Here is a 24,246-nt window from a genome sequence, read left to right as displayed (position 1 = left end):
AGTTCACAGTGGTTTCTTGGTCTGTGCCCCTTCCTGCCAGCTCTGAGCCTCAGGAACAAAGGTACATAGTTTCTCACTCATGGATCAGATGCAGACACAGGGGACTATGAATTAGAAGTGGAATATGGTACAACAGAAGGATTGAGTGAATCTAGGCAGGACCCCGTCTGATACTGCCTCCATGTGGGGGCCTAACAGTGAACCTCAGTTTCTCATCTCTGTCTCTCCAGTGACACTTTTGATGCATTTATTTTGTCTGTTATTTGTGTGTTTGTTTAGGAAGCATGCACATGTCATGGCTTACATGTGAAGTTTAAAGTTCAACTTGCAGTAGTCAGCCTTGTCCTATCAAATGGGTCCTGGGGTTGAATTCACGTGGTCAGGCTTGGCAATCAGCACATTACTTAAGCCTGTAATGCTAGCATTTGGGAAGCAGAGACAGACAGATCTGTATGAGTTTGAGGCCAGCCTGGTCTATATAAAACGTTCCAGGTCAGCTGAGGCTGCATAGTAAGACCCTGTCTCAAACAACCCCAATGTCATTTTCCGATCCCCCAATGACATCTTTAAAGAGCTGGTCACCATCCAGTGAATGACTGTCTGCTCCTGGTCTCCCTGTCCATAAGATGTGACTTCACCAGGCTTCCATAGACAGTGGCCTGACTTCCAGCCCCGACAGCCCCTGCTCTTCTCCACTCCTCCAACCCTGATAGACTCCAGGTGGGCATGGGAAAAAGGCAGTGCTATGGGTCCATCAGGGCTTGAAAGAATGGGAATTTCTTCATCGGGTGTGATTGGTGGGTTGTATAAGCTCTTGGTACCATGATGGGCTGTGTCCCCCTCAAAACAAATACACCCTCTCATGAGTAGAGTTTGTCAGGTACTTTTAAAAATAAATTTTATCTCTTTTTTTTTTCTTTGTGTGTGTATGTGTGTGTGTGAGAGAGAGAGACACACACACACAGAGACAGAGACAGAGACAGAGACAAAGAGAGGTGTATGTAGGTAGCTACCTGGGCCAGCAGATGACATCAGATTCCCTGGATCACAGGTAGGTGAGAACTGACCTGGAAGCAGATCCCAATTCCAGGCAGGGTAAAGGCCATCCGTGATCTACCCACCCCCACATATCCACATATTCTTAGGTCAGGGCCAGGGGGGTTCCCTTTTCCCACAGCAAATCAAGGCAAGAAGGAAAGCATTCCCAGAGGGTCCAGTGCAGGTGTCAGGAAACAAGAGAGCAGGTCACAGCTCAGCTGTGCCCTGGGACAGCCATGGGAGGAGGGTCTACCTGGCAGCCCAGCACAGAGTCTCCTCTGTGTGCCCCAGGTTGGTTTTGTCTGCCAGGACAAAGGCAACTCCTGTTAGAGGAGAATCCTGGAGCATTTGATCTCAGGCTCCCGGCCTCTCTTTCACACCTAGAGAGAGGTGTGCAGGCATGGCTCCCTTTCCCCACAAAGGGCTTGGATCCAGTAATCCCCCTTCTTCCCCTACTGGCCACCTGCCCACAAAAGCTAGTGTCCCTACCCTCTCTTGTGATGCCCCAGGGGCCCCTGGAGGTTTGCAGTCAAATGCCCCCCACCCTCAGGTTGGACTCCTGGTCCTTCAGCTCCCACACCAGGGTCTCTCCTCAACTGTACTCACAAGATCAACCACCCAACCAGACCCAAGGCATAGAACTCACACCCAGCCCCAGGCCACTCTGCCTACCACAGAACAGATTCCTACAGATTAGATCTGACTTACATGGGCTCAAGTGGCAACAGCTCCAGTCAGCCTCTTCTGGCCAGCCCACAGGAGTCCTATTCCCTCCCGCTCTTCCATAGGCACTGATAGTTCCCTCCCGAGGTACCATTCCTTGTTGATATATCTGCTGGCTTCTTCAGTCTCCCTTTCTTCCCCACCACAAGGCCATCCCTAGACGATGGCCACTGTCCATCACCCTAGGTGCACCTTAGTACCTAGCACAGGATCTGATATGTGAGGTTTATGTGAACAGCATCAGCTCATTTGAGGGGGTGCAGGGAGAAGAGAGGGAGGGATGAAGGGTGAGACATCCTTTCCAGTTTCCAGATCCTGGCCAGTGGTCACTTTGGGAGTTCTGCTGTCACTGTAGCTAGGCCAATAAGGTCTTTATGTCCCCACTACACCCACACCCACACCCCCGACAAGAGACAACATGATCCCTTTTCTGAACCAGCCCTCCAGTATCCACTCAAACTTAGAAATGCCCCCCATCCCTTCCTTACCCCTGCTTGTCACAGGACTCTGAGGCCCTGAATGCTACAGTGATTTGCTGTACATGGCCAGCAAGCGTCAGTGTCAAGGCTGACGGAGGCCCCTGTTCCTGGACATTCCTTTTCCATAGCATAGCATGGTAGCCAGAAGGAAAGAGGGCAATGTCTGTCCTCATAGGGGTGTTCCTTCACCACTGCTAACCCAGGTCTCTGATCTTCTACATCCCGGAAGTTCCTCCTGATAGCTAACCTCCAGTTCCCCTCTCAAATTCCAAACCGTTTCCTTGAGTCTGCCTTCCTAGGGAAGAATAGCTTGGTCACTCTCTTCTACACAATAAATGCCTCCAGACTGGCAGCACGTTATTCAAGCCCCTTCCTCTCCCCACCCCCACCGCTCTCTGTTCTCTGGGCTGAGAATCCTAGTCCTCTGGGCCCCTTTCCAAATGATTTCCATCACCACTCGGCCCGCCTAGGACATGATTAACGGTGGATGGGGGAGGAGTGTGAGTGGGGACAAGCCAAGCAGGCTATTGATCCACTAGGAACCCCCAGGGTGGAGAAGGAAGGGCAAAGGCCCTGAGGTCATCCCGGTCATCCCCTCTCCCTGGAGTGTTCTCTGCAGGGCCCAGAATGGAGACTGCAGGCCTGGGAGCTTGGCTGCTGGGTGGGAGCCCAGGCCCAACAATATGATTACAGCAGGGAAAGTCTAATTGATTCTGATGGATCTGAGAAAGGCGGGGGTGAATGGAGAACATGAAAGAATGCAAGGAAGGAGGGCGGTGGAAAGAGATCAGGAGAGCCAGTCAGGGAAACCCCTTCCCGCATCAGCACTAGCTAATACAATCATGGTGCGCCCTGCCCCCATCTCCACAGCCCCTCCCCTCCTGGGAAGCCAGCCACTGCCAGCCTCACCCCCACTCCACAGAGAGGCACCTGAGGCAGAAAGCTGACCTAAAGCCTCAAGTCTAGAGACCCAGGTGAGAAAGAAAGGCTGAGACAGATATTCCCCTGAGGGAAAGATGGGGCACAGTCTGAGGTACAGACAAGTCAACAGGTTCTGCCCACCTCTCCTTAACCATGTCTCTTCACAAGGCCCCTTTCTCAGCCCACTTCCAGAGCAGTGTTTCTGTAGTGTGGCAAATGGAAACCTAAAAGTGGATCCTATGACTCTCGCACTCCTTCCTCAGCCTCAGCCTTGGCCTCAGCCTGAAGCTTATACAGTTGTCTGAGAACATGGACAGAAGCCAGGTCATTGAGACAGATGACCCGTTTAAGGACAGAGAGGACAGAAGGAAGGAAAGGACCTCTGAGAGAAAACTCCAAGCTGACTGAGGGAGGGGCTGAACAGAACCCCAAAATGTAGAGCAGGGAGAGGACCTGCAAATGGAGAGACGAGCAGAGCAGGGAGACCTGGGGGGGCCTAGCTGTGGGGCTGGAAGATGATTGGCTTCGTCCTTCTAGAAAGAGCAAGGGAGAAAAGGAAGGGGCACAGGAAGAGGGAGATGGTCCAGGCCAGCCACCCAAGGACACTGAATTGAAAAGCAAGCCAGACCTGGCCTCATCCACTGACTGCAGAAGCAGCTGGTCCTGACAAGCTTGCCTCCCCGGGCTCAGTGCACAGAAAGGAGTTGCTGAGCAGGGCCAAGCTCAGGTCTCTAGATTGCTATGCCCGCCGTAGTCAGGAGCCAAGTCCCCAGGGTGGAGAACCTTAGAAGAACCTAGACAGGTCCAGAACAGGCTCTTAGACGGTGTGATGGAGTCAAAAGCCCACCTAGACACGAGTCCTTCCCCACTCCACAGATGCAAGAGATGACACCCCAATACTATGATTGATTCTAAACAGCTATACCCTTCAAGTCAAAGCTAGGCATTCTCCTACAAACTCACGTGCCTCCTCTCCCCCAATCTGAGTGGTACAATTTGAATTCCTTCTCACCCTGACCCTAAAATTCCCAGTCTCACTCCATGATGCCCTGAGTCCAGTTTCTAACACATTTTATTCTTGCCCTATGTGTAGCTTCAGGGTAAAACATGCCTGGCTAGGCTCAAGCAGACCAGAGAGAAGGTCCTATCTTGCCCTGGGCTCCAGCCCCTCTGGAGGACTCAACATTCTCATTCATGAAATGGGCATCGCCTTTTATCTCCCAAAGAGAAGGACCCAAATACAAAAAGACTAGCATCCAAAGCCTGGCCCTGGAACCCATGGGCACATGACCTTGAGGATACTGTGCCATCCTGAGGCACCATTAACATCTTCTATAGGACAGAGACAAGAAGCTGACCTGCTGGGAGGTAAAAGAAGTGAATTAAATATAAAAATGCCTATAACCACTTGACATACCAAGGCACCCATAGGTGCCTGGACAAGTATCTTAAGACCTGGCATCACTTCTCTAAGTCTGCCAGCTGCACACTGACCACCCCACCTACCAGCCAGGGCTTTGCACCAGAGCACGGTGTCTGGAACACGCAGTTCATAGCCCAAGCCAGGCATGAACACTGCGGGAGGGGAGCCAGGTGTCCCAAGAGGACATCAAAATAGTGCTGGCCAAGAAGGGAAGTGGGCCAAAGAAGAGGCAAGAAGAGGCTGTATGGAGAGGCTTGGGTCCAAGGAGAGAGGGGGCAAGAGGCTGCCTCTCACTTAGGGAACACAGAAGTGCAAGCCCAGTAATGAATTTGACGAGCTTACCCCCATCATAATCAAAGATGAGTGGAAGGAAACGGGCCAGGACAAAAGCAGAAAGTACTTAAGCTGGGCAGCAGGAAGCACCTCTATTAAGACATTACACTGCTGGATGTACTGACCCTACATTTTCCATACTCCTCTTTTTAAACCCTTTAAAACAGAGACTTCTGTTTTCAGCACAAAAAAAATCTCATTAAATTTCTCTTCACCTTTTCAGGAAGCCACTGTCATTCGGCTAGTAGAATGATTCCACACTGCAATAATCACCTTGCCAAAACCCAGGACTCACACCTACCATCCACAGGTCTACTCAGCCCCCTGGATAATAAGGTCACGTTCCCAGCGACAGCTGTTCACTCCCACCTGTTGTTCCCCAGCTGGGCCGCACCTGGGCCTCCCACCTGGCTCCTTGCTGCTCTGGAAGGGGACTTCCGTCTGCAGGCTCCCTGCCTGTGGGAGGTAGGGTGAGTGCACAGGCTGCCTGTATGAGCTGGAAAGCAAGGAGGAACTGTAGCCATTCCAGGGACAGGGAAGAAGCCAACTGTTGTTTCCATGCTTGAAGGAGGGCTAGGGACAAGGAGAAAGACGACAGAGGGTCTGTCCTTCACTGGCCTTAGATTAGAAGAGTCACACCCAGCCCTCCAGGTAGGGCAGGGTCACGGTCACCTAGACATGGAAAATAGAGGCTACAGGAGCAGTCTGTCTGGCCATGTTGGACTGCAAATGACAGAGACGGCATACTCCTGCTTTCACCTCCCCCCTACAACTCTACCCCTGAAATAGGCTTACCCACCAGCTTCCTGAGAAGGCTCTGATCCACAATCACGTGTGCAGTCTGTCTGTCTGTCTTACTGCTCTTCTCAGACAGGAAGGATTTCCTGTCCACTGTCTGTCCGTCGCTCCAGCAGATGGTAGGTAACACATCTCCCAGTGTGTGTTGGGTTGCTCTATGGTCTCTTACCACCCATGGATGAATGATAGTTGGAGACACATGGACAAAGCCAGAGAAGTGACATTCTAGCCAGCCTCAGCCCTAAACCAGATTCCCTCCAGCAGGCCCATCCTCTGCACAACAGGTTCACAGGATGAATGAGCCAGCCCTGAGCTTCTTCAATCCCAGCCAGGAAGCAGTCATGTCACCATCCTTCCAAGGCCTCAGGCCTCCCTGATCCTGATAAGAAAGAGCTAAGATCCTTTCCTCAAAGCCTACTCCTGTCTCCTGACCTACCCTTGGTAAATCACTCGTTAAATATTATCATTATAGTTTATATATATTATATATATATTTATATATTATATGAATAAATCATTATTACTCCTGACAACAGTGTCAAACTTGGGGTAACTAGAGAGATATGAGTGAGTGGAAGCTGTAAGCCTCAGCAGGCTGAGAATCAGCCAGTAAGCAGTTGGCCTCCCTCTATGGCCCCCATAAGACTCAGGACTGATGGACACAGACACCTTGGCGACAGAATGAATGTGAACCCGAAACAGGAAGGCCAGTAAAACACTGAAGAAGCCATCACTGTCCAGATCTCCCTTCAACTGCAGAGATAAGAGGCTATTGTCCAAAGGAGAGTGAGACAGTACCGGGCCTGGGGACATGGGGCAGGCACTGAAAAGCAAATGTGTGTTCACTGTTCTGGGTGGTGACAAGTGGGGTCTTCTCTGGGGATCCAATAAGCAATGTAGACACCCAACGGTACTGACTGGAGTTCGCCCTCGAGAAAGGCCCAGCCTGGCAGCGGGATGCAAGGGATGCTCCTAACTTAACTGCTGAACAGAAAACTGGACTCCAAGCATCTGAAAGGAGCTTTCAGGATAAGTCATAAAGAACCAGAAGGTTCTGGAGCCAAAGTGTACCTTTGGCTGGAGAAAGGTACACTTTCTGGAGGAAGTAATGTACGGAGAAGAGAGGCTACAAGATGGCCATGATACCCTCAGGGGGAGGAAAGAAGAAACCGCATCCATGAAACAAGAACAGGACGCTATTAAACAGTAAGAGCCTTTGGGAAACCTGAAAGTATTGAGAATGTCAAGGCCCTGAAGCCCCAGCAGAAACCACAGCTGAGCCAGTGTCTGCACATGCTTTACTCTCTGTGCTACTCCCGCAAAAGGCAGGGCTCTCCTCTCTTGGACTCAGGTCCCAGAGCTCATTAGCAAGGGAACAGAGAGCTGGCTATGAGGAGGATGTACACAGGCCAGAAAGAAAGAGGTGAGGAACTCTCTCGCCTCTGAATTGAAGACTGATGAACCTGGCAACCTGGGGAACCTACAGAGTGTCCTGCTGGCCCCTGTCACAGACCCTATAGAAATTGCCCAATTTTCACACACACACACCCTCAAGAGACAGGAGACCTCCATTAACTGGGTAGGAAAGTGGCTGCTCTCACGGGCTGGGCTGCTACTCAGCAACTCATGCATGCGGAACTGGCTCTCCACTCCACTGCGGCCCAAGCCACTGCCTATGGCCTGGAATGCTGTGCTGTGCCTGCGGTGTCCTGGGCTACACTTGGGTTCAGGCCACCAATACTTACCAGCTAGGACTCCTGCAGTGGACTTGCCCTTGGCTTGCCTCTCTCTGCCCGTGTGTCATTTGCCAGCCCCAGCAGTTTCCTCTCGAGAGTTGCTTGGGTCCATGGCACTCCAGACTCTGTACTGCAGCAGGGTGGTAGGGAGACCTCCAGGGCCCCAGAAGAGCATGTGTTCCCAAGGAGACCATAGGGAACCTGTGGTTTGGCCCCTGCCTTTGCCCCAATCACCAAGCGTATCATCTATTTTTACCCAGAACCCAACAGGCAGCCAGCCTGGGTTATTCTGATGTGGGGTCATCAGCTAGCCAGGGCAAAGGTAGTGACAGTGGCCTTGAGGACAGCCTGCAGGTTGGAGGAGGGCAGAGAGAAAGGGGTCTATGTTAGGGAAGGGAGAAGGGAAGGGGCTTCCTTCAAACTGGCATTAAGGATAAAGACAGAGCCTGACCAGCTTCTCCAAGACAGATATTGAGAGTGATCTGGGGACACACGAGTGCAGAGCGAAAAGAGACATGAACAGACAGGAGACAGTGACCAAATCAGAGAGAGAAGGAGGTGCGGAGGGATCATATCCACTCAGGGACAGCACTGTCAGTGACTTGGCCTCCCACCCTCCCTGCTCCAGGGCCCAGAGGTCCCCCCTTCCCAAAGGAACCCAACTTCTTTCCTCTCACCAGGACCACTCAGCCTTGGTCCAGGGCCCCAAGAATCCATGAACCCTTTCAACACCTATCTCTGCTCACTAACTACATAGGAAATAAGCCAAGCTGATAGGGTGGTGGAGGGGGGCCTCCTGGGAAGAGAGGGGACAATGGAAAGGGAGAAAGGGTGTCCCTTTGTCCCTCTGCAGGCTTGGGAGTCAGATCCACACAAAGACCTTTACAAAGGTCCTTTGGCTCTCAGAGGGGGAGATAAATGGAGAAGGAAGGGAGGGGACAAGAGAGACCCCAGAGCTGGAAATGCCCCTCTGCGGGTATGGGAAGCAAGATGGGGGTTGTTCTCACAGTCCTGTAGTCAGCTACAGAGCTCAGGGGGAGGGAGAACAGGGGGGCTCTGGGAGTGGGGTTCATGCTCCCATGGGGAGCAATGGAGAAAACTGGGGTCCAGAATCCTTACCCACCCACTGGAGGCAACTGAAAGAGAGATCACTGTGCAAAGCAGACACAGATCTAACCCTATACTATCTCCAAAGAAGTGGGTATCCACAGATACTTTTAGGCCCCTTCCTCTTGCAGCCCTTCACCTGGCTGGAGCAGGGGCAGGTGCTACAAAAGCAGAAGGCCAGGCTGGGGATGGGAGATTCCCAGGGAGAAGGACTGCTGATTAATCAGGCAAAATCTTGATCTCATACAACCAGAGGACTCAGCAGGGCAGTGGTGGCACACTCCTTTAATCCCAACACTTGGGAGGCAGAGGCTGGCAGGTTTCTGAGTTCGAGGCCAGCCTGGTCTACAGAGCGAGTTCCAGAATAGCCAGGGCTATACAGAGAAACCCTGTCTCAGAAAAACAAAACAAAAGCAAAACCAAAACAAAAACCACAACCAAAGGACTCTCTCCCCACTGAAAGGCCCAGGTGGAAAGACTATTCAGCTTAGCACAGTGGCTAAGATGAGCTCAACAGTCATGACTGGGTCCAACACTTTGCAGGGTGACAGAATGGCTGTTTGTTTGTTTGTTTGTTTGTTTGAATAAGAGATGCTACTGTTGATGAGGTCAGATAACAACCTTCCCCAACTGGTTGTCTCTTCCCTCCATGTGGATCCCAGGGACTGAATTCAGGTTGTCTATGGCCAACCTCTCAGCCATCTCCCCAGCCCAAAAAGGCTGGGGTTTTTTTGGTTGGATACTTGGGGCCGTGTGTGTGTGTGTGTGTGTGTGTGTGTGTGTGTGTGTGTGTGCTCGCATGTGTGTTTTCTAAGACAGAATTTCCCTGTGTAGCCCTGGCTGTTCTGGAACTAGCTCTGTAGACCAGGCTGACCTCATAGTCACAAATCCACCTGACTCTGCCTCCCGAGAGCTGGGATTAAAGGTTGTTTTTAAAGACATCATTGCTAACTGACTTGTAGCCTGCCTGCAGAGTCAGAGACCTCAAGCATAAGGTCCTCCACATAACCGGACCTACTCTTCGGTTTAATGCAGATACATAGAGGGACCAACTAGGTGACCCACAGGGCCTTCTGATGGGAAGAATCTGGCTGAGCACCTGCAACATACTGGAAACACTGTTTCAGTTCCCAGATCCTTCACTTCATCAGGCAAGCCGCTGTTCTTGCTCTAATTTCCTAGACACAGGAGCAGAGACTACCAGCTCCATCATTCACATCTGCTACCAGATCAGCCTGGGCCCTGGGCACATGATATTTCATAACTAGCCTTCCCTCATTTTTGTCTCCAGGATGCTATGAGCTAGTCAGTGTCTCCAGGCTTCATCTAATGTCTGACCCTCCCCTCCTCCCCCCCCCAACCTCCCAAAGGAGCTTCCAGGCCAGTCTGCTCCTCCTACACCATCCCCAGCTGACCTCAGCACTGCAAACTACAGAGAGTGACACGAGAAAGAAGATGCCATTCAGGACAGAGTGAAGACAAGCACAGACAGTGCCACCTGTCCCGCCATCCTCCCCCCCCCCCGCCCCCTCCCCCAGTCTCAGAGCTTGGTGAAGCTAGCTAGCTCTTCCCAGAAGCCTGGTGTGGTAGGCTCCATTCCCCCTATTTCTCAACAGAAGTCACTGAAGCTTATAGACATGGAGTCATCCTGCCCAGAGCACCCGGCTAAGAAGTGGTAAGAAATGTCTCCCCCAGCTAGCTTTATCTTCCTTTCAGGTACCTATTCCCAGAGCTGTAGAGCTTTCCCTCAGAGCCTCTGGAAGTAGCTTGCAGTCACACTAGCAGGAAGGAATTCTGTAGGAAACAAGAGAACTATAGAGAAACCTCCCCCCTGCTGTGGCTCCATTAAAAGGCAAAGGAATACAGGAACCCTGCTTAGCATAGTGAGTGGCTGGGGGTCAGGAGGCCGTCTGGGTGCCTCGCATGGCTCAATGCAGTCTGCCAGCTGCTGCTGTGGGAGCTGAGGGGGCAGTAGAGGAGGGGGCAGTCTGGCTTGGCTGGGTCTGAGCCGAAGAACGCCCACAGATGGCCCCAGCTTGGTGCCCAGAAACACTTGCTTTTGCTCCAACTTCATTCAACTAATGTTGTTACAGCCTGGCTACTGCCAGGCACCCCAGCCCCACACTCCAACCGGCTCTCAAAGAACAGTCAAGGTCATGTACAATCGCCCAATACCACACCTGCCTAGCATGAGCTTTAGGGCTAAGTAAACGGCCCATTTCTGAACGCCACACCTTGGGGCTGTCCCTGCCCCAGTGCAGTGACCCTCAGTTTCCCCCCTCAGCACAGACACACTCAAGCCAAAAGGCAGAATGGGGAGTGCAGGAAAGGTGTCAGAGGCCTCCTGCTCTAAGTAGCTAAGTAAAAAGAGGCAGAAGATATTCGTGCAAAAGCCAGAACGTGGCCGTGGGAAGCCAGAAGTCCTATACTGGAGAGTTACATCCGATACTCCCCACCCCCCAGCACACTGTCATCTCTTCTAGATGCTTGAGTCATTCCCCCATTGCTCCTCAGGCCATCACAACACACACACACACACACACACACACACACACACACACACACACACCAGACCCAAAGCTCCACTCCTCCCCCTGTCCTACAAAGGCCACTGGAAATAACAAGGTTCTGATTCCCACTGAAATCTATCACACTGTTTGCAAAGACTGGGCACCCCACAGGTGGTAGGGAGAGGATCACGCTAAAGCACTCTGGCCAGCTGTGCCCCACACAGCCTTCCTGACTCTCCTCTGAATGAAGAGGCCTGGCCTGTGCCCACCTCCACCCACTCTCTCAGGTCAGCCTCCTCCACAGCAGCATGAGACTCTCAGACTCCTTGCTTCTTCCTCCCTAGCAGTCAGGTCTCTGACAGGCTCCTCATGCTTCAGACCCTCATGCTTCTGCTGCATTTTATTTCCCAGCAGACCAGACAAATACTAAATAGCAATGATAATGACGATGACCACAAAGATGACCACAGCTTTATCACATGCTGTCAATGTGCCATACACTCTACCTTGTTAGTATTCTGTCTAAACTCCACCTCCACAGTTACCTGGCAACAGCCAGGTATGCTCCTCCCCACAGTTACCTGGCAACAGCCAGGTAGGCCTGGTCCACTATAAAAAGGGTTGCTTGCCCCCTCCTCCCTCTCTTACCCTCTTAATCTCTTTTTTTGTTTGTTTGGTTGGTTGGGTTTTTTTTTGTTTTGTTTTGTTTTTTTGTTTTTGCTTTTGTTTTTTGAGACAGGGTTTCTCTGTGTAGCCCTGGCTGTCCTGGAACTCACTCTGTAGACCAGGCTGGCCTCGAACTCAGAAATCCACCTGCCTCTGCCTCCCAAGTGCTGGGATTAAAGGCGTGCACTGCCGCCACCACCGCCCGACCCCTCTTAATCTCTTACCCTCTTACCCTCTTGCCCTCTTGCCTCTCTGTCCCCCCGCCCCTCCCCTTTCCCTTCTTCTCTCTCTACATGGTCATGGCTGGCCTCTACTTCTCTTCTTCCCTCTTCTTCCATCTTCTTCCCCCCACCTTTGCCCTATCTCCTGAATAAACCTCCCCCCCCCCAAACCGTATGGTCTGGAGTGGTCTGTTTTCTGCGGTCGGACATCTAACAACAACTAACACTACTAAAGGTTGTTAGGGCAGTGGAGGAAACTGAGGCACAAAAAAGTTTATAATATACTTATCCATACACGTTCCCAAAACTGCAAAAAGAAAGAAAGAAAGAAAGAAAGAAAGAAAGAGAAAAGAAAAGAAAAAAGAAAAAAAAAGTCCATGGTGAACTCAGTGTCATTTCCAAGCTGCAACCCCATACAGTCTCCTCTACAACGGAGAAGCTATCTGCCCCTGCAAGACAGATACACAGGAAGGAACAAAGCTGGTATAGAAGATGACCAGAGAAAATAGGGAAAGAAAGATTCCCAGTTGAGAAGCAGACCAGAGTGCTGGGCCAGAGGCAGCAAGAGAAAGGAGATATGACCAGAGGACTCTTTTCTATTCACTTACTCTGTACCTCTGGCCATAAACCACCGGCTCCCCCACTCCCAACCTGCCAGGCACATGTCAGGGATGTGGCCGGCAGGGCAAGCAGTTCCCAGCCCAGGACTTCTACACTCAGACTTCCACAGGACCCAGGTCCTGACACTTCCATACCTACTCAGCTTGTCATTTCCCCTCCTGTAACTCTGCAAGGGCAAGACACACATGCCTGGCCAAGGTCTCAGGGTCCCAACAAAGCCAGGCCTGTCCCTGTGAGTGATACCTTGGCTGGGCAGCAGGTACACAGACCCAAAAGGACAGGCAGAGAGCCAGACATACTAGGTGAGTTCTTGGCTCAACAACCTGCCCTGCTCAGCCCAAGTTCTTCAAGTTGGGGTGTGGGTGTTATAATAGAAGTGAAGTCAAAGACAGGGATGAATAGTCAGCTTCCTGGAAGTTCACTAAGGGAGGAGGAATTGCTGCCTTACACACAGCCCACCCCTAAACACACAACATACAAACTTCTGTGGTCCTTCCTGCTACATGAGAGACTAGCCAACAAGTTTCAAACACCCAATGCCCTACCCTCCACGAATCCTCTACCCTGTACCAGAAACAGATTAAAATGTAGAGCCCCACTTCCAAGGCCTCTTCTCAGCTCACCGGCATCTCAAGGCCAAAGCCTTTATCTCTGCATACAAGACCCTTCGTGTGCAGGCCATCTCCTCACCTTCTAACCTTTCCTCTCCCTGTCTTTGTCTTTCCCTGAACTCTGAGTCCTACTGAAATGCCCAAGCCTCCCCTCTGGGTCAGTGAATGCCTACTCTCTAAGGACCCTACTTGAAATGTAACCTCCTCTGTGAGCGCTTCCCAGACAGCCTCAGGTAGGACAGATCTGGACCCAGATGACAGCACATCTGGTTGGAAGGTGAGCTTCAGCGAGATACTACCCCATGAATGGACTAATGCTGTTACCCCTAGAGTTGGCTGCTATCTCAGGAGTGACTCTCCTAGGAAAGGAGAGTTCCAGCAAAGGAAAGGGTTTACTAAATGAAGAGACAAATCCCAATAGATCAAATGAAAATCCTGAAACTCCTGGGCTGGAGAGATGGCTCAGCGGTTAAGAGCACTTCTGAAGGTCCTGAGTTCAATTCCCAGCACCCACAGGACAGCTCCTAACTGTCTGATGCTGTCTTCTGGAGTGCATATGTACATGCAAAGTATCCATATACATAAAATATATAAGTAAATCTTAGAAAAGAAAGTCCTGCAAGTCTACAGCTACAGAGGAAAAAGTAGGAAAACACTTCAAGATACAGGTGCAGACAAGAACTTTCTGAGCAGGTCTCCAATCACACTTCATGGTTACAACAACTAACAAAATAAGAATTAAAAAAAACTCTCTGCACAGTAAAGAAAACAAATAACCAGGAGACACAACCTTCAGAGTAGAAGAAAATCCTTGCTAGCCATACATCAGACAGAAGGCTAATATCCAGAATATTCCTGGCACATTTGAGTCCCTGGAACTCACATAAAACATGGAGTGAGAATGGCAGCCCAATTATAATTCCAGCCTCAAAAGGCAGAGACAGAATCAAGACAATTAGTGACATGAACCTTGGGCACACACTCACTTCCACACACACACTCACACTCACATGCCTACACACAGCAAGCATGAACAGGCACATACACAACACACACACATACACACATACACACATACACAACACACACACACACACACACACACACAAAAGTCTGGAAAAATTTGTAAAATAAAAAAATAAAAAATTGAAAATTATTAAGGAAGTCATCTGGTGTTGATCTCTGGCCTTTACATACACAAGCACACCCTCACACAGGTATTATGGGTACACAGCCATACAAACACATACATATATCACATCCAATAACCCAACCAATTAACAAATAGGCCTGATGAAATAAGCAGACAATTCTCAAAAGATGAAACAAAAACACTTGGAAAAATACCCAATCTCACTAGCTGTCAGAGAAATTCAAATTGAAATTTCCTCGAGGGAGACAGGAGTGGTTACACACACACTTTTAATCCCAGCACTTGGGAGGCAGAGACAGGCCACTTTCTGAGTTAGACCCCAGCCTAGTCTACATATCAAGTTCCAGGCTAGCCAAGGCTATACAGAAAAACCCTATCTCAACAACATACTGCATTCAGGAGCTGGAGTGATGGATCTCTGGTTAAAAGCACTGACTGCTCTTTCAGAAAAGATAAAAGCTTAGCTCCCAGCACCCATAGGGTACCTCACAACCACCTGGTAACTCCAGCTCGAGAGAGTCCTCCTCTCTCCTCCCTCCTCTGGCCTCCACAGACTCCACACGCACGTGATGCAGGCATGTCAAAACACCCGTGCACATAAACTAAAAATAAACACATACATTTAAAAACAGAAAACTGCATTGGACTTTTATCTCATTCCAGGCAGAACGGCAGGCATCAAAACAAAAAACATTAGGGTGCAGACAAGAGGTGACTTCTGTATATACAACTATGGAAGTCAGTGGGAAGGTTTCTCCAAACACTAACAACAGTGTCTCCACCTGACACAGATACAGCATGCCTGGGATCCTGGACCCTCAAGGATCCACATTCACACATCACAGAGACACACAGGCATTAGTCTGGACTCCAACTAAATTACACAGGACCTGGATGTGATTCCAAGCACCCGCATGGTGACTCACAGCCATCCAGAACTCCAGTCCTAGGGGATCCAGTTCCCTCCTCTAGCCTCTGTGGGCACCAGGGACATAACTGGTGCGTAGGCAGATATGCAGGAAAATGCCCATATATCAAAAAACAACCCAGAAGCCCACTGGTAGAGGAATGGATAAAGAAAAGGTAGTTTCTGGCTGGGGATGGAATGCAAGAGGGCTTGCCTAGCATGCATCAAATCCTGGGTATCATCCCTAGCACCACATAAAACTATGCCTGATGGTATAAATGCCAGAAATACCAGCACTTTGAAGTTTAAGATCATTCTCGGCTCTATGGTGAGTTCAAAGCCAATCTGAGCTATATGAGACCCCTGTCTTTAAAACAAACAAACAAAAAAAAAGGAAAGAAAAGAAAATTAGAGACTGGAGGTTTTGTTCCTATATGGTGCCTCATGACCATCTGTAACTCCAGTTCTGGAAGATCTGACACCCTCTTTTGACCTCCACAGGCACCAAGCACACATGTGGTTCACCTACAAATATGAAAGCCAAATGCTCAACACGTGTAAATGAAAATAATCTTTAAAAAAAAAAAAAAAAGAAAAGGAAAGGAAATGTAGTTTGTGGGCTGGCAAGATGGTTCAAAAAGTAAATGTGTGTGCAAACCTAATAATCTGAGCTGGGTGTCTGGATCTGCATGAGCGTGAAAGGCAAGAACTGGCTCCACAAAGCTGCCTTTCAATTTCCATTGCAGGTGAATAATAACAAATAGAACGTTTAAATCCCCCCCCCCCGTGTGTGTGTGCACACGCGTGTGTATGTGTGTGTACATGGTAGAGAGTGAGCACACACGTGGAGGCCAGAGGTCAATGTCCATGTCTTACATGTCTGTGGCGTTTGTGCGCATGTGTGAGCAGGTATACTCAGAGAGGTCAGAGGAGGATGCTTGGTGTCTTGCCCTGCCATTCTCCACCTTGTTTCTTTGACATAAGGTTTCTCAGTGAACCTGGAGCAAAGCCAGTGGCCAGCAAGCCTCTTCAATTCTCCTGTCTCTGCTCCCTGTGACAATGGGGTTATAGTGTGTAGGTGGCTTTGCCCCAGTTTTTATACAAATGCTGGGATCTGAACTTAGATCCTCACGCTCAGGTATCAAGTACTCTTACTCACTGAGCCATCTCACCGGCCCTTTGTGACAGGGTCTCTCACTAATGGTGGAACTCATCCATTCAGCAAGAGTAGCCAGCCAGTAAGCATCCATGATCCTCCTGTCTCGGCCTCCCCAGAACTACGATTACAGGTACACCCACCATGCCTGGCTTTTTACCTGGGTACTAGTGATTTAAATTCAGATTGTTATGCTTGCCAGGCAAGCACTTTATCAACTGAATTGTCTCCTAAAAACACCATTCTAAATGCCCCCAAGCCCTAATATTAGGATGAACTGTGGCAATTAAAAATTTAACCATCGTCGGGCGGGGGTGGCGCACGCCTTTAATCCCAGCACGTGGGAGGCAGAGGCAGGCGGATTTCTGAGTTCGAGGCCAGCCTGGTCTACAGAGTGAGTTCCAGGACAGCCAGGGCTACACAGAGAAACCCTGTCTCGAAAAACCAAAAAAAAAAAAAAAAAAAAAAAAAAAAATTAACGGTCAGCTGGATATGGTAGTGCATGTGTTTAATCCCAGCACCCAGGAAGCAGAAGTAGGTGGATTGCTGTGAGTTCAAGGCCTTCCTAGTCTACATAACAAGTTCCAAGCTAGCCAGAGCTAGATAGTAAGACCCTGTCTTAAAAAAAAAAAATTTAAAAAAAGAAAGAAAAGATATCCATTTCAGACTTTCTACTCCTCTAGCAGAAATTGAGTAAGACTCTCAGTAAAGCAATGTGAACATACACAGTGCTTGAAGGGGGGGGAGGGTGGAAGAAGAAACGAGGCACTGGAGGATTAAGAGTGGACATTTAAAGGAGACGAAGAGGGTGAGAGAAGGAAGAGACATGTGGAAAGCACAGAGGCTTAAAGATGAGAAGACACAAAAGAATCGAGAGGCTCTCTCTGGGTGCTAAACCCATACAATAGCCCACAGAACATGGGTTGCTTCTGAAGACTCCGAGATCATGTCTGTGGCTCCTCCAGGACATTTCCAACCCTTCTGGCTTCAGCTATGGCAAGATGAGGAGGGTGTCATGAGAGTGAATATGGACATGCAGAAGTTTCTGAAAAGGATGCTGGCAGAAATGCCCAGAGCAGCTGTGCATAGGCAAAGGTTTACATGGAAGCCAGGAGACACCTGCTCCAGTCTCCTGTGACTGCCACCCACTGCCAGCTCCAGCTGGTTGCCAAATCACATCTCCTGTCTCACTGGTTTCTAACCTGGCAAAGTCCTATCAGCTAACTTCATCCAACCCTGCGTGTGCTTCTATTGACCTTCAAACACACCTGACATTGACTCCGTTGGTCAAACCCTGGCTTCTATCTTCACACATGCACCCTCCACCAGGCACCCAAAGGAACTCAAGCCAGGAGGAGCCCACGTTTGAACAGGAGATCAAAGAGTTCTACTGGGTAGGTAGCAAGCCAGCCCTTCCCAACCCTGTCCACATGGGTGTGGATTTCCATTTGGTCCTCTCTCCTTCCACAGGATACTCTGCCTTAACCCATCTCACCACACATCACTACATCCACTGAGCATCTGTGTGCCATAAAACTTTTGTTAAATTCCTGGGACCCCAAGTTCCCTGAAACTTCGCCTTGACATGAGACTCTTGCTTATAGACTTACTAGGAAAAGACTCTTTTGAATAGGCATTCCCAGAGTGGCCCACTAACTCTCATCCTGTTCCTGGAAAGAAAAGAACATGGATCTGGGGACAGTTCAGTTGATAAAGTGCCTGCCATACATGTATGAGGAACTGAGTTCATGCCATACATGTATGAGGACCTGAGTTCATATCCTCAGAAACCACATAAATAAAATCTGTCACAGATGGCATGCTTCCTTAAGGCCAAGCAAGTACTTGGGAGGGAGAGGGTAGAGATGGGAGGATCCTGGAGCCCAGTGGCCAGACAGATTCACAAAATCAATGAGCTTTAGGGTCAGTGAGAGATCCTGTTTCAGAAAATAAGGTGACTAATCAAGGAAGACAACCTGATACCAGCCTCTGGCCTCCACATTCATGCATGTGCTCCATGAACACACACACACACACACACACACACACACACACACGGGGAGGGGAGGCACAAACACAGAAGTTGGGCTTATCGATTTCACTGTCCTGGGATAGGCCTTTGGACACTGAGGTTGTTCAGACTGGTCAGAAGCATCAGGTCTTGGGTCTCTGGAACCAGTACATTGGAAATCAGAGCTGGACTACTAAAAAGGGGAGGACCCTGGGTACCAGGCACCTCTTTAGTAAATGGAAACCTCTACTCTCCTCTGTCCCCCTGAGGGCTGCCGTAGCTTGCCTGCCCTTGGCACCACACTCTGCCAGGGGACATTGGCAAGTTCATACAGCAAGCAAGGAGGCAATAGCTGGCTTCCTGCCCATCTGGAAAGAGAGAAGGAATGGGGCCCTCCCCTCAACCTCATAACATACCCTCCTGTTCCTGCCAGGGGCCGGGCCTGAGTGCCAACTACCCCACTACGGTGTCATCCTCTAGCTCCCGTTCTTCCTCTCCCTCCCAAGTGCCACACTGAGGTCACAGAGAAGTGCATAGGACTGCATGGGTCACACCACAAGGGTAGAACACTAGGGTGCCAGGGAGTCTCTTCTCCATCCTTGGGATACCACCAATGCTGCTGTCAAAATACCCGGCATGCTTCATTTATAGAAAGAGCTTCCTGACCCCTGCTGAGTTTTCTTACAACCATCGACACGTGGAAGCATGCATTTACACAGCAGAGATTAGAACACATGATCCACAAAAGCCACAAGTGAAAATAGTCACATGGAAGTCAGTCACAGAGCTCCTGACGCTTGCCAGTAGAGAAGAGATCCATCTTCACATAGTGGAATACCACCCAGCCAGCAGAAGGGGTAACCTACAACCACATATCAGGATAAAAGTCACAGCCATAGTGCAGATTGTAACAGACACAGAAATCCACACTCCGTTCCATTCATAAGAAATCCTACACCGGGTCAGAGTGTTCTGTCAGAAGGTTAAGATGGTGAACATCCTATTTGAGGGGGAATCAACGAGATGTAGGAGGGAGAAAGGAGAGACTTGGAGTGCTGGGCTGGAAAACTCCATGTCTCTTCCTCCCCTTCCCCTAACTGGTGATCAGTAACAGGGCCTTCTATATCTAGACAAATTCTCTATGACCAAGCTATACGCGCCCCCCCCCCCTTTTTGAGACAGAGTCTCACTTTATCACCCAATCTTTCCCTTAACTCACAATTCTCCTGCCTCAATTCTCTGAGCAGTTGAGATCATAGGTATTCCAACGGTTCTGTTCCTTAACTCTATGTGAGGAGCACATAAGTGTCTGAGTCACTAGGAAGCCTGTACACACTTCTTCAAAACACTCTAGCTGAGGCACGGAATGTGTTGGGCCTTGTCAGTCACCATGTTTGTGAGAGGGGTCATTCTCCTACCTCACCTTACCTCCTATCCAGCCTCAGACTCACTCTCTCCTCTCCATCAACCATCTCCTTCCCAGAAGGCCTCATCATCTGCCCAGGCTCCTGGCTTGGCCTCTACCCCTTCATACCACAACCATGGCCCAGAAAAGGGGCTCATGGGGAGACAGAGCAACTACAGAAAGTCTCTAAACTTCCATAGAAAGTCCCCAACACCCTCCATCCCAGGACCTTTGAGTATGGTACTCATTCTACTAGACTTTTTCTCTTCTCTACCTCTGCTCCAGGCCCCTATGGAAGCATCACTTCCTTCCAATGCCAGTCATTCTTATAGTCATCATGTTACGAGCTGACCTGCTCCCCCCACACCCCTCAGCCCCCCCCCCCCACCAAGCACCGTTACCAGAGAAGGAGCATTTGTTTAAGTCTGCCCTTTGCAGTCTTCTCCATCTCTCCCACCCAATGGACAGTCCCCTGGGACAAGAGCAAGTGCTGTCTGAGTTCTGCCTTGTCACCCAGCTCCTCACCTGATGCCACTTGCTCAAAACTAAGAATCAACTCGCAGCAAAGGAACAACCAGGCTCCCATGTTGCAGGAAGCTTCTGGAAAAGGCAAAAGTTGCACTTGGGGAACAAAACCTCCATCCTTCTGGGCCCAGGACACCGGAGTACTAGTAGATCTGGCATTCACTTGAAGTATGACATCAAGGGAGTCATTTCCCTTCTCTGAGCCTCGGGGAGCTTATTTGTGAAACACAAAGCAGTGGAGCAGAGCCAGGGTGAGTTCGGAGAGATGCATGACAGTGTTTGTGTGTGGAGCAGCTGCGTGGGCATGCGTAACTCGTCCCTACAGGAGCACCCATAGCTTTCAGCTCATTCTCACTGGGAGAATGCGGCTGCCTGGGGTTCAGAACCATGAACTTCCAGCTCTGGAGATCTAGAATTCTAACAAACTAGAAGAAGAGAAGGAGGTAACCCAATGCACAAGAGTGAGAGCTGGATTAGACACAGGACTTCTGTCTGTGCTGTAGGATGTGACAATAGGGGTGACAGCGGGTCTGCTAAACTTTGGGGACTCCAGGCTGGGAGAAGCAGAGGCCAGGGAAGCAGCCCCAAAGGGTGGCTTTAGGAAGGAGAACGAGGAGTCATCCTGAAGCCTCTTCCTTCTGCTCCCGCCACCATCAGACAAGCACCCACTTGTCCTGGATACGGCACAGAGTGAGGAGGCGAGGCTGGCACCTAGAGATGCCCGCCAGGCCCTTTGGCGCCCAGGTCAGAGGAGCTTGGCGGGAACACTCAGGAGGGATGCCAATCCCCACCCTCCTTCCTCTTCAGGCCCCCACAGGAGCCTCAGGAGGGCTTAGCATGCACAAACTGTGAGGGCCAAAGAAGCCAGCTGAGGGCCATGACATGGCTCAGCTGGGAAAGGCACCTGCTGCCAAGCTTGATGCTGTGGGTTTGACCCTATGGACCCACATGGTAGATAGAGGGAAGTGATTCCCACAGGCTGTCCTCTGACCTCTACACATGTACCATGGTGTGTGCACACAACACTTACAATAAAAATGTTTTTTAAAATTAATAACTAAAAAGAGCTGACTGAGGAGTGTAGGATCCAAGCTCTGATACTGCAAAGCTGGAGCGGGCATCACCCTCCAAACAAGGAGGAGGGGCAGGTCTCAGATTCAGGCCTGTCAGTGGAGTGTCTGTAGAGACAGAGTGGGTGGGGTGGGAAAGGGGGCCACCTCAGCAGAGTGAGGAAGGTAACCTGCATAGGAGACAGGGGTACCACAGTGGGCAAAAGGGGCACCCTGAGCAGAAGAATAGCAAGGCAAAAAGGGAGGCAGGGACATGAGCCCAGCCAGCCTTGGGGCAACAAGTTGGCCCATGGGACGGGCTAGGCAGGAATGGCGGCTGGCACGTGTCTGTGGCAGAAGGAGGGCCCTGGCTGCCAGCCCAGATGCCTGGTAGCTTCTGAGCTGGGTTCCTGGGAGGGTGAGAGCCCAAGAGATGTTTATCCAGAACAAGAACGTGAGTATCACACCTCCTCCAGCAAGGGCTCCAGTGATAGGCAGAGGCTGCTCTCTCCTGGGCTGCATAGTCTCCTGAGAGCTGCCTGTGAATGGGGTCCTGGGTAAGTAAGAGAGCTGCCAGCCCAGCAGCCTCTGCTTGAACCAGGACCTGGGCACAGGGCTGAGATGGAGCCTTATCCATGCAGATAAGGGAGGGAATGAGTCACAGCAAGCTCTCCCAAGAGGCCCCTGGAAAACAAGCTCATCCAAATGCAGACAGACACTTGCCCCTGAATACAAACATCCCTGTCCCTGTCGCTGTCACACAGGGTACATACAAATCCCTCCCCCTCCTCCTCCCCTGACTCACCCACCTCCAGTGCCCCTGGTTCCTTTCTCAGATCTCAGCCCCAATTATTTATCCCTGCCAATGGGCATCCTCCCACCTCCCCATGTCAAGGCTGACTGCAGGAAGAGTGGGAGGGAGTAAGAGTCCCGAGTCCAGAAAGAGACCAAAGAAGGGTCGGGGCCATGTCTGAAGAGCAGCAGAATAAAACAGGGGAGTGGATGGTGAGCCAGGAGAGCTCTGCCAAGCAGGAGGTGGGAGCATCAAGGTACAATGGACTCTAAGATGCCTCCCAGGGGTCTCTACTCTCTCCAAACCCCAGCGAGCAGCTCAGACTCACCCTCTAAGGGATAACCCAGGGTTTGATATAGGGAGGGCTACTACTGTCTCTTCATCAACCCTGGACATCTTGCAAGGTAGAGGATGGAGAGGCTCTGAGCTGGGGTGGGGTTTGGGGAGGATATCCTAATGACTCTGGGGGGACTGGAAGTCTAAGAGCTCTATCATGTCACCCCAGTTCTGTGCTCATCACCAGTAATTAGGATACCCAATTCTTACTTCCAGGTTCCGAGAGTCCTCCCCCAGACTCCATGAGAATCGAGCTAGGACACCAGCCACTTTGGGACACAGATGACAAATTCCATCCCCAGATCTATCCTTCATCGTGACCAGTCACTGCCTACTACCTTGCAGGATAGGGCATTTCATTTACAAGTTCTCTGTGCCTGTAGCATATAACCACAACTGTGCTATCCTCTGTGCCCTAGAGGGACAGCCAGTCAAGTGGCACAAAGGGGTGTCTTAGGCACTCGACACACTCACAAACATGTACATAAGTACACATTTCCATATCGGCCTCTCTGTCCACACGGAGGTGCCGGGATGTGGTTACAGGATGCACTTGGAGTCAACACTAATTCTGCTGGCCCCCAGTGGAGAAAGAACTGAAGGGCCCCGTCTCACCCAAAACAAAGTCACCACACAATCCCATGAGACTGCTTCTCCTGTCCCAATGGAGAGGGAGACTAGAGTTCTGCAAGGGCTGGACTAAAGCTGGCCAGTCCCTGCTGATACAATACACCTTTTTTTTTTCCTCCGAGAAAATGCAGAGCCTGGGTTGTCCAGCCAGTCCGCTTCCCTGGTCATCGCTACTTTTGCTCTTGGTCACTCTTCAACATCCAGGTTCCAAGACTCACCCAGAAAAGAATAGGAGGGAGGAGAAAGGGAGGGGACCCACCCACCTCCTCAGACCCTGCTGTGGACCTCGCTGGCTCTGACAGCCCCTCCCTCCTGGTCGAAAACACCAAGACAGCCACCACTCCGCCTCCCACCCCAAACTAAGGGGATATTAACCTTTCCCTCCTCCCCCACCCCCCAGCACCCTGGGCGGTTCCCAATTCTCACTAATTGCCTGCTGCCTCCCTCTCTCTGCCACTTGCTCTTTCCACTTTCTTCTTGCTTGTTTTGGCTTTTTTTTTTTTGTCTTACTGGTTTTGGTGTTTGGGCGAGTTTGAGTTTGGGTTGGTTTTAGTTTGTTTGAGAAACGATCTCACTATGCTGGCCTTGGCTCATAATTTCCCCTGCTTCAGTTTCGGTAGCGGTGGATCACAGACCTGCCACCAACGTCTCACAGGTATTTGCCCTTCAAGGACACCAGAGGCCCAGGTGTGACCTCCACGGAACTGGCTGCAGGGCCCTCCCACTCTCCTACCCAGACTCCTTACTGTCCCAGATGGACCGGGCTCTCCCGTGCCCGCTGCCGGCACCCGGCCCGCAGCTCCCTACCTGAAGCAGCAGCCGCCTCCTCTGGACGGGCGCCGCACCCCCGGGCTCACAGCGCTCGGGCCGCGCGGGGCCCGGCGGAGTCCCCGGGGGCTGCGGGCCGCAAGAGGGCAAAGGCTCGAGCGCCTCGCAGCACACCAGGCTCACGGTGCAGCCCATCCGGCCCGGCACCCGGCGGGCCCGGGGCGGGGACGCGGACTACCCGCGAGCCGGCCCGCCCCCAGCCCCAGCGACCTCTCGGCCCCAGGCGTCTGCGACGTGGGGAAGAAGGGCGACGCCCCCGGCCCGCC

General features: G+C 50.9%; 1 protein-coding gene across 13 annotated transcripts in view; it reads right to left on the bottom strand.

Annotated features, from left to right (window-relative positions):
* The window catches only part of Tns1 (tensin 1), a 213,342-nt gene extending 189,212 nt beyond the window's left edge, over positions 1-24,130 (bottom strand). For all 13 annotated transcript variants that reach the window (XM_076931682.1, XM_076931683.1, XM_076931685.1 and 10 more), the window contains exon 1: positions 23,960-24,130. In XM_076931682.1, coding sequence (XP_076787797.1) covers positions 23,960-24,115 — 156 coding nt within the window. In that variant the 5' untranslated portion in view covers positions 24,116-24,130. The remainder of the gene's footprint in view (positions 1-23,959) is intronic.
* Positions 24,131-24,246: the final 116 nt, after the last annotated feature.

Source organism: Arvicanthis niloticus, chromosome 3 (assembly GCF_011762505.2).
Source record: "Arvicanthis niloticus isolate mArvNil1 chromosome 3, mArvNil1.pat.X, whole genome shotgun sequence".
Classification (NCBI taxonomy): domain Eukaryota; kingdom Metazoa; phylum Chordata; class Mammalia; order Rodentia; family Muridae; genus Arvicanthis; species Arvicanthis niloticus.
The sequence above is the reverse complement of the archived record's forward strand: the minus strand, read 5'-3'. Positions and strand labels throughout refer to the sequence as shown.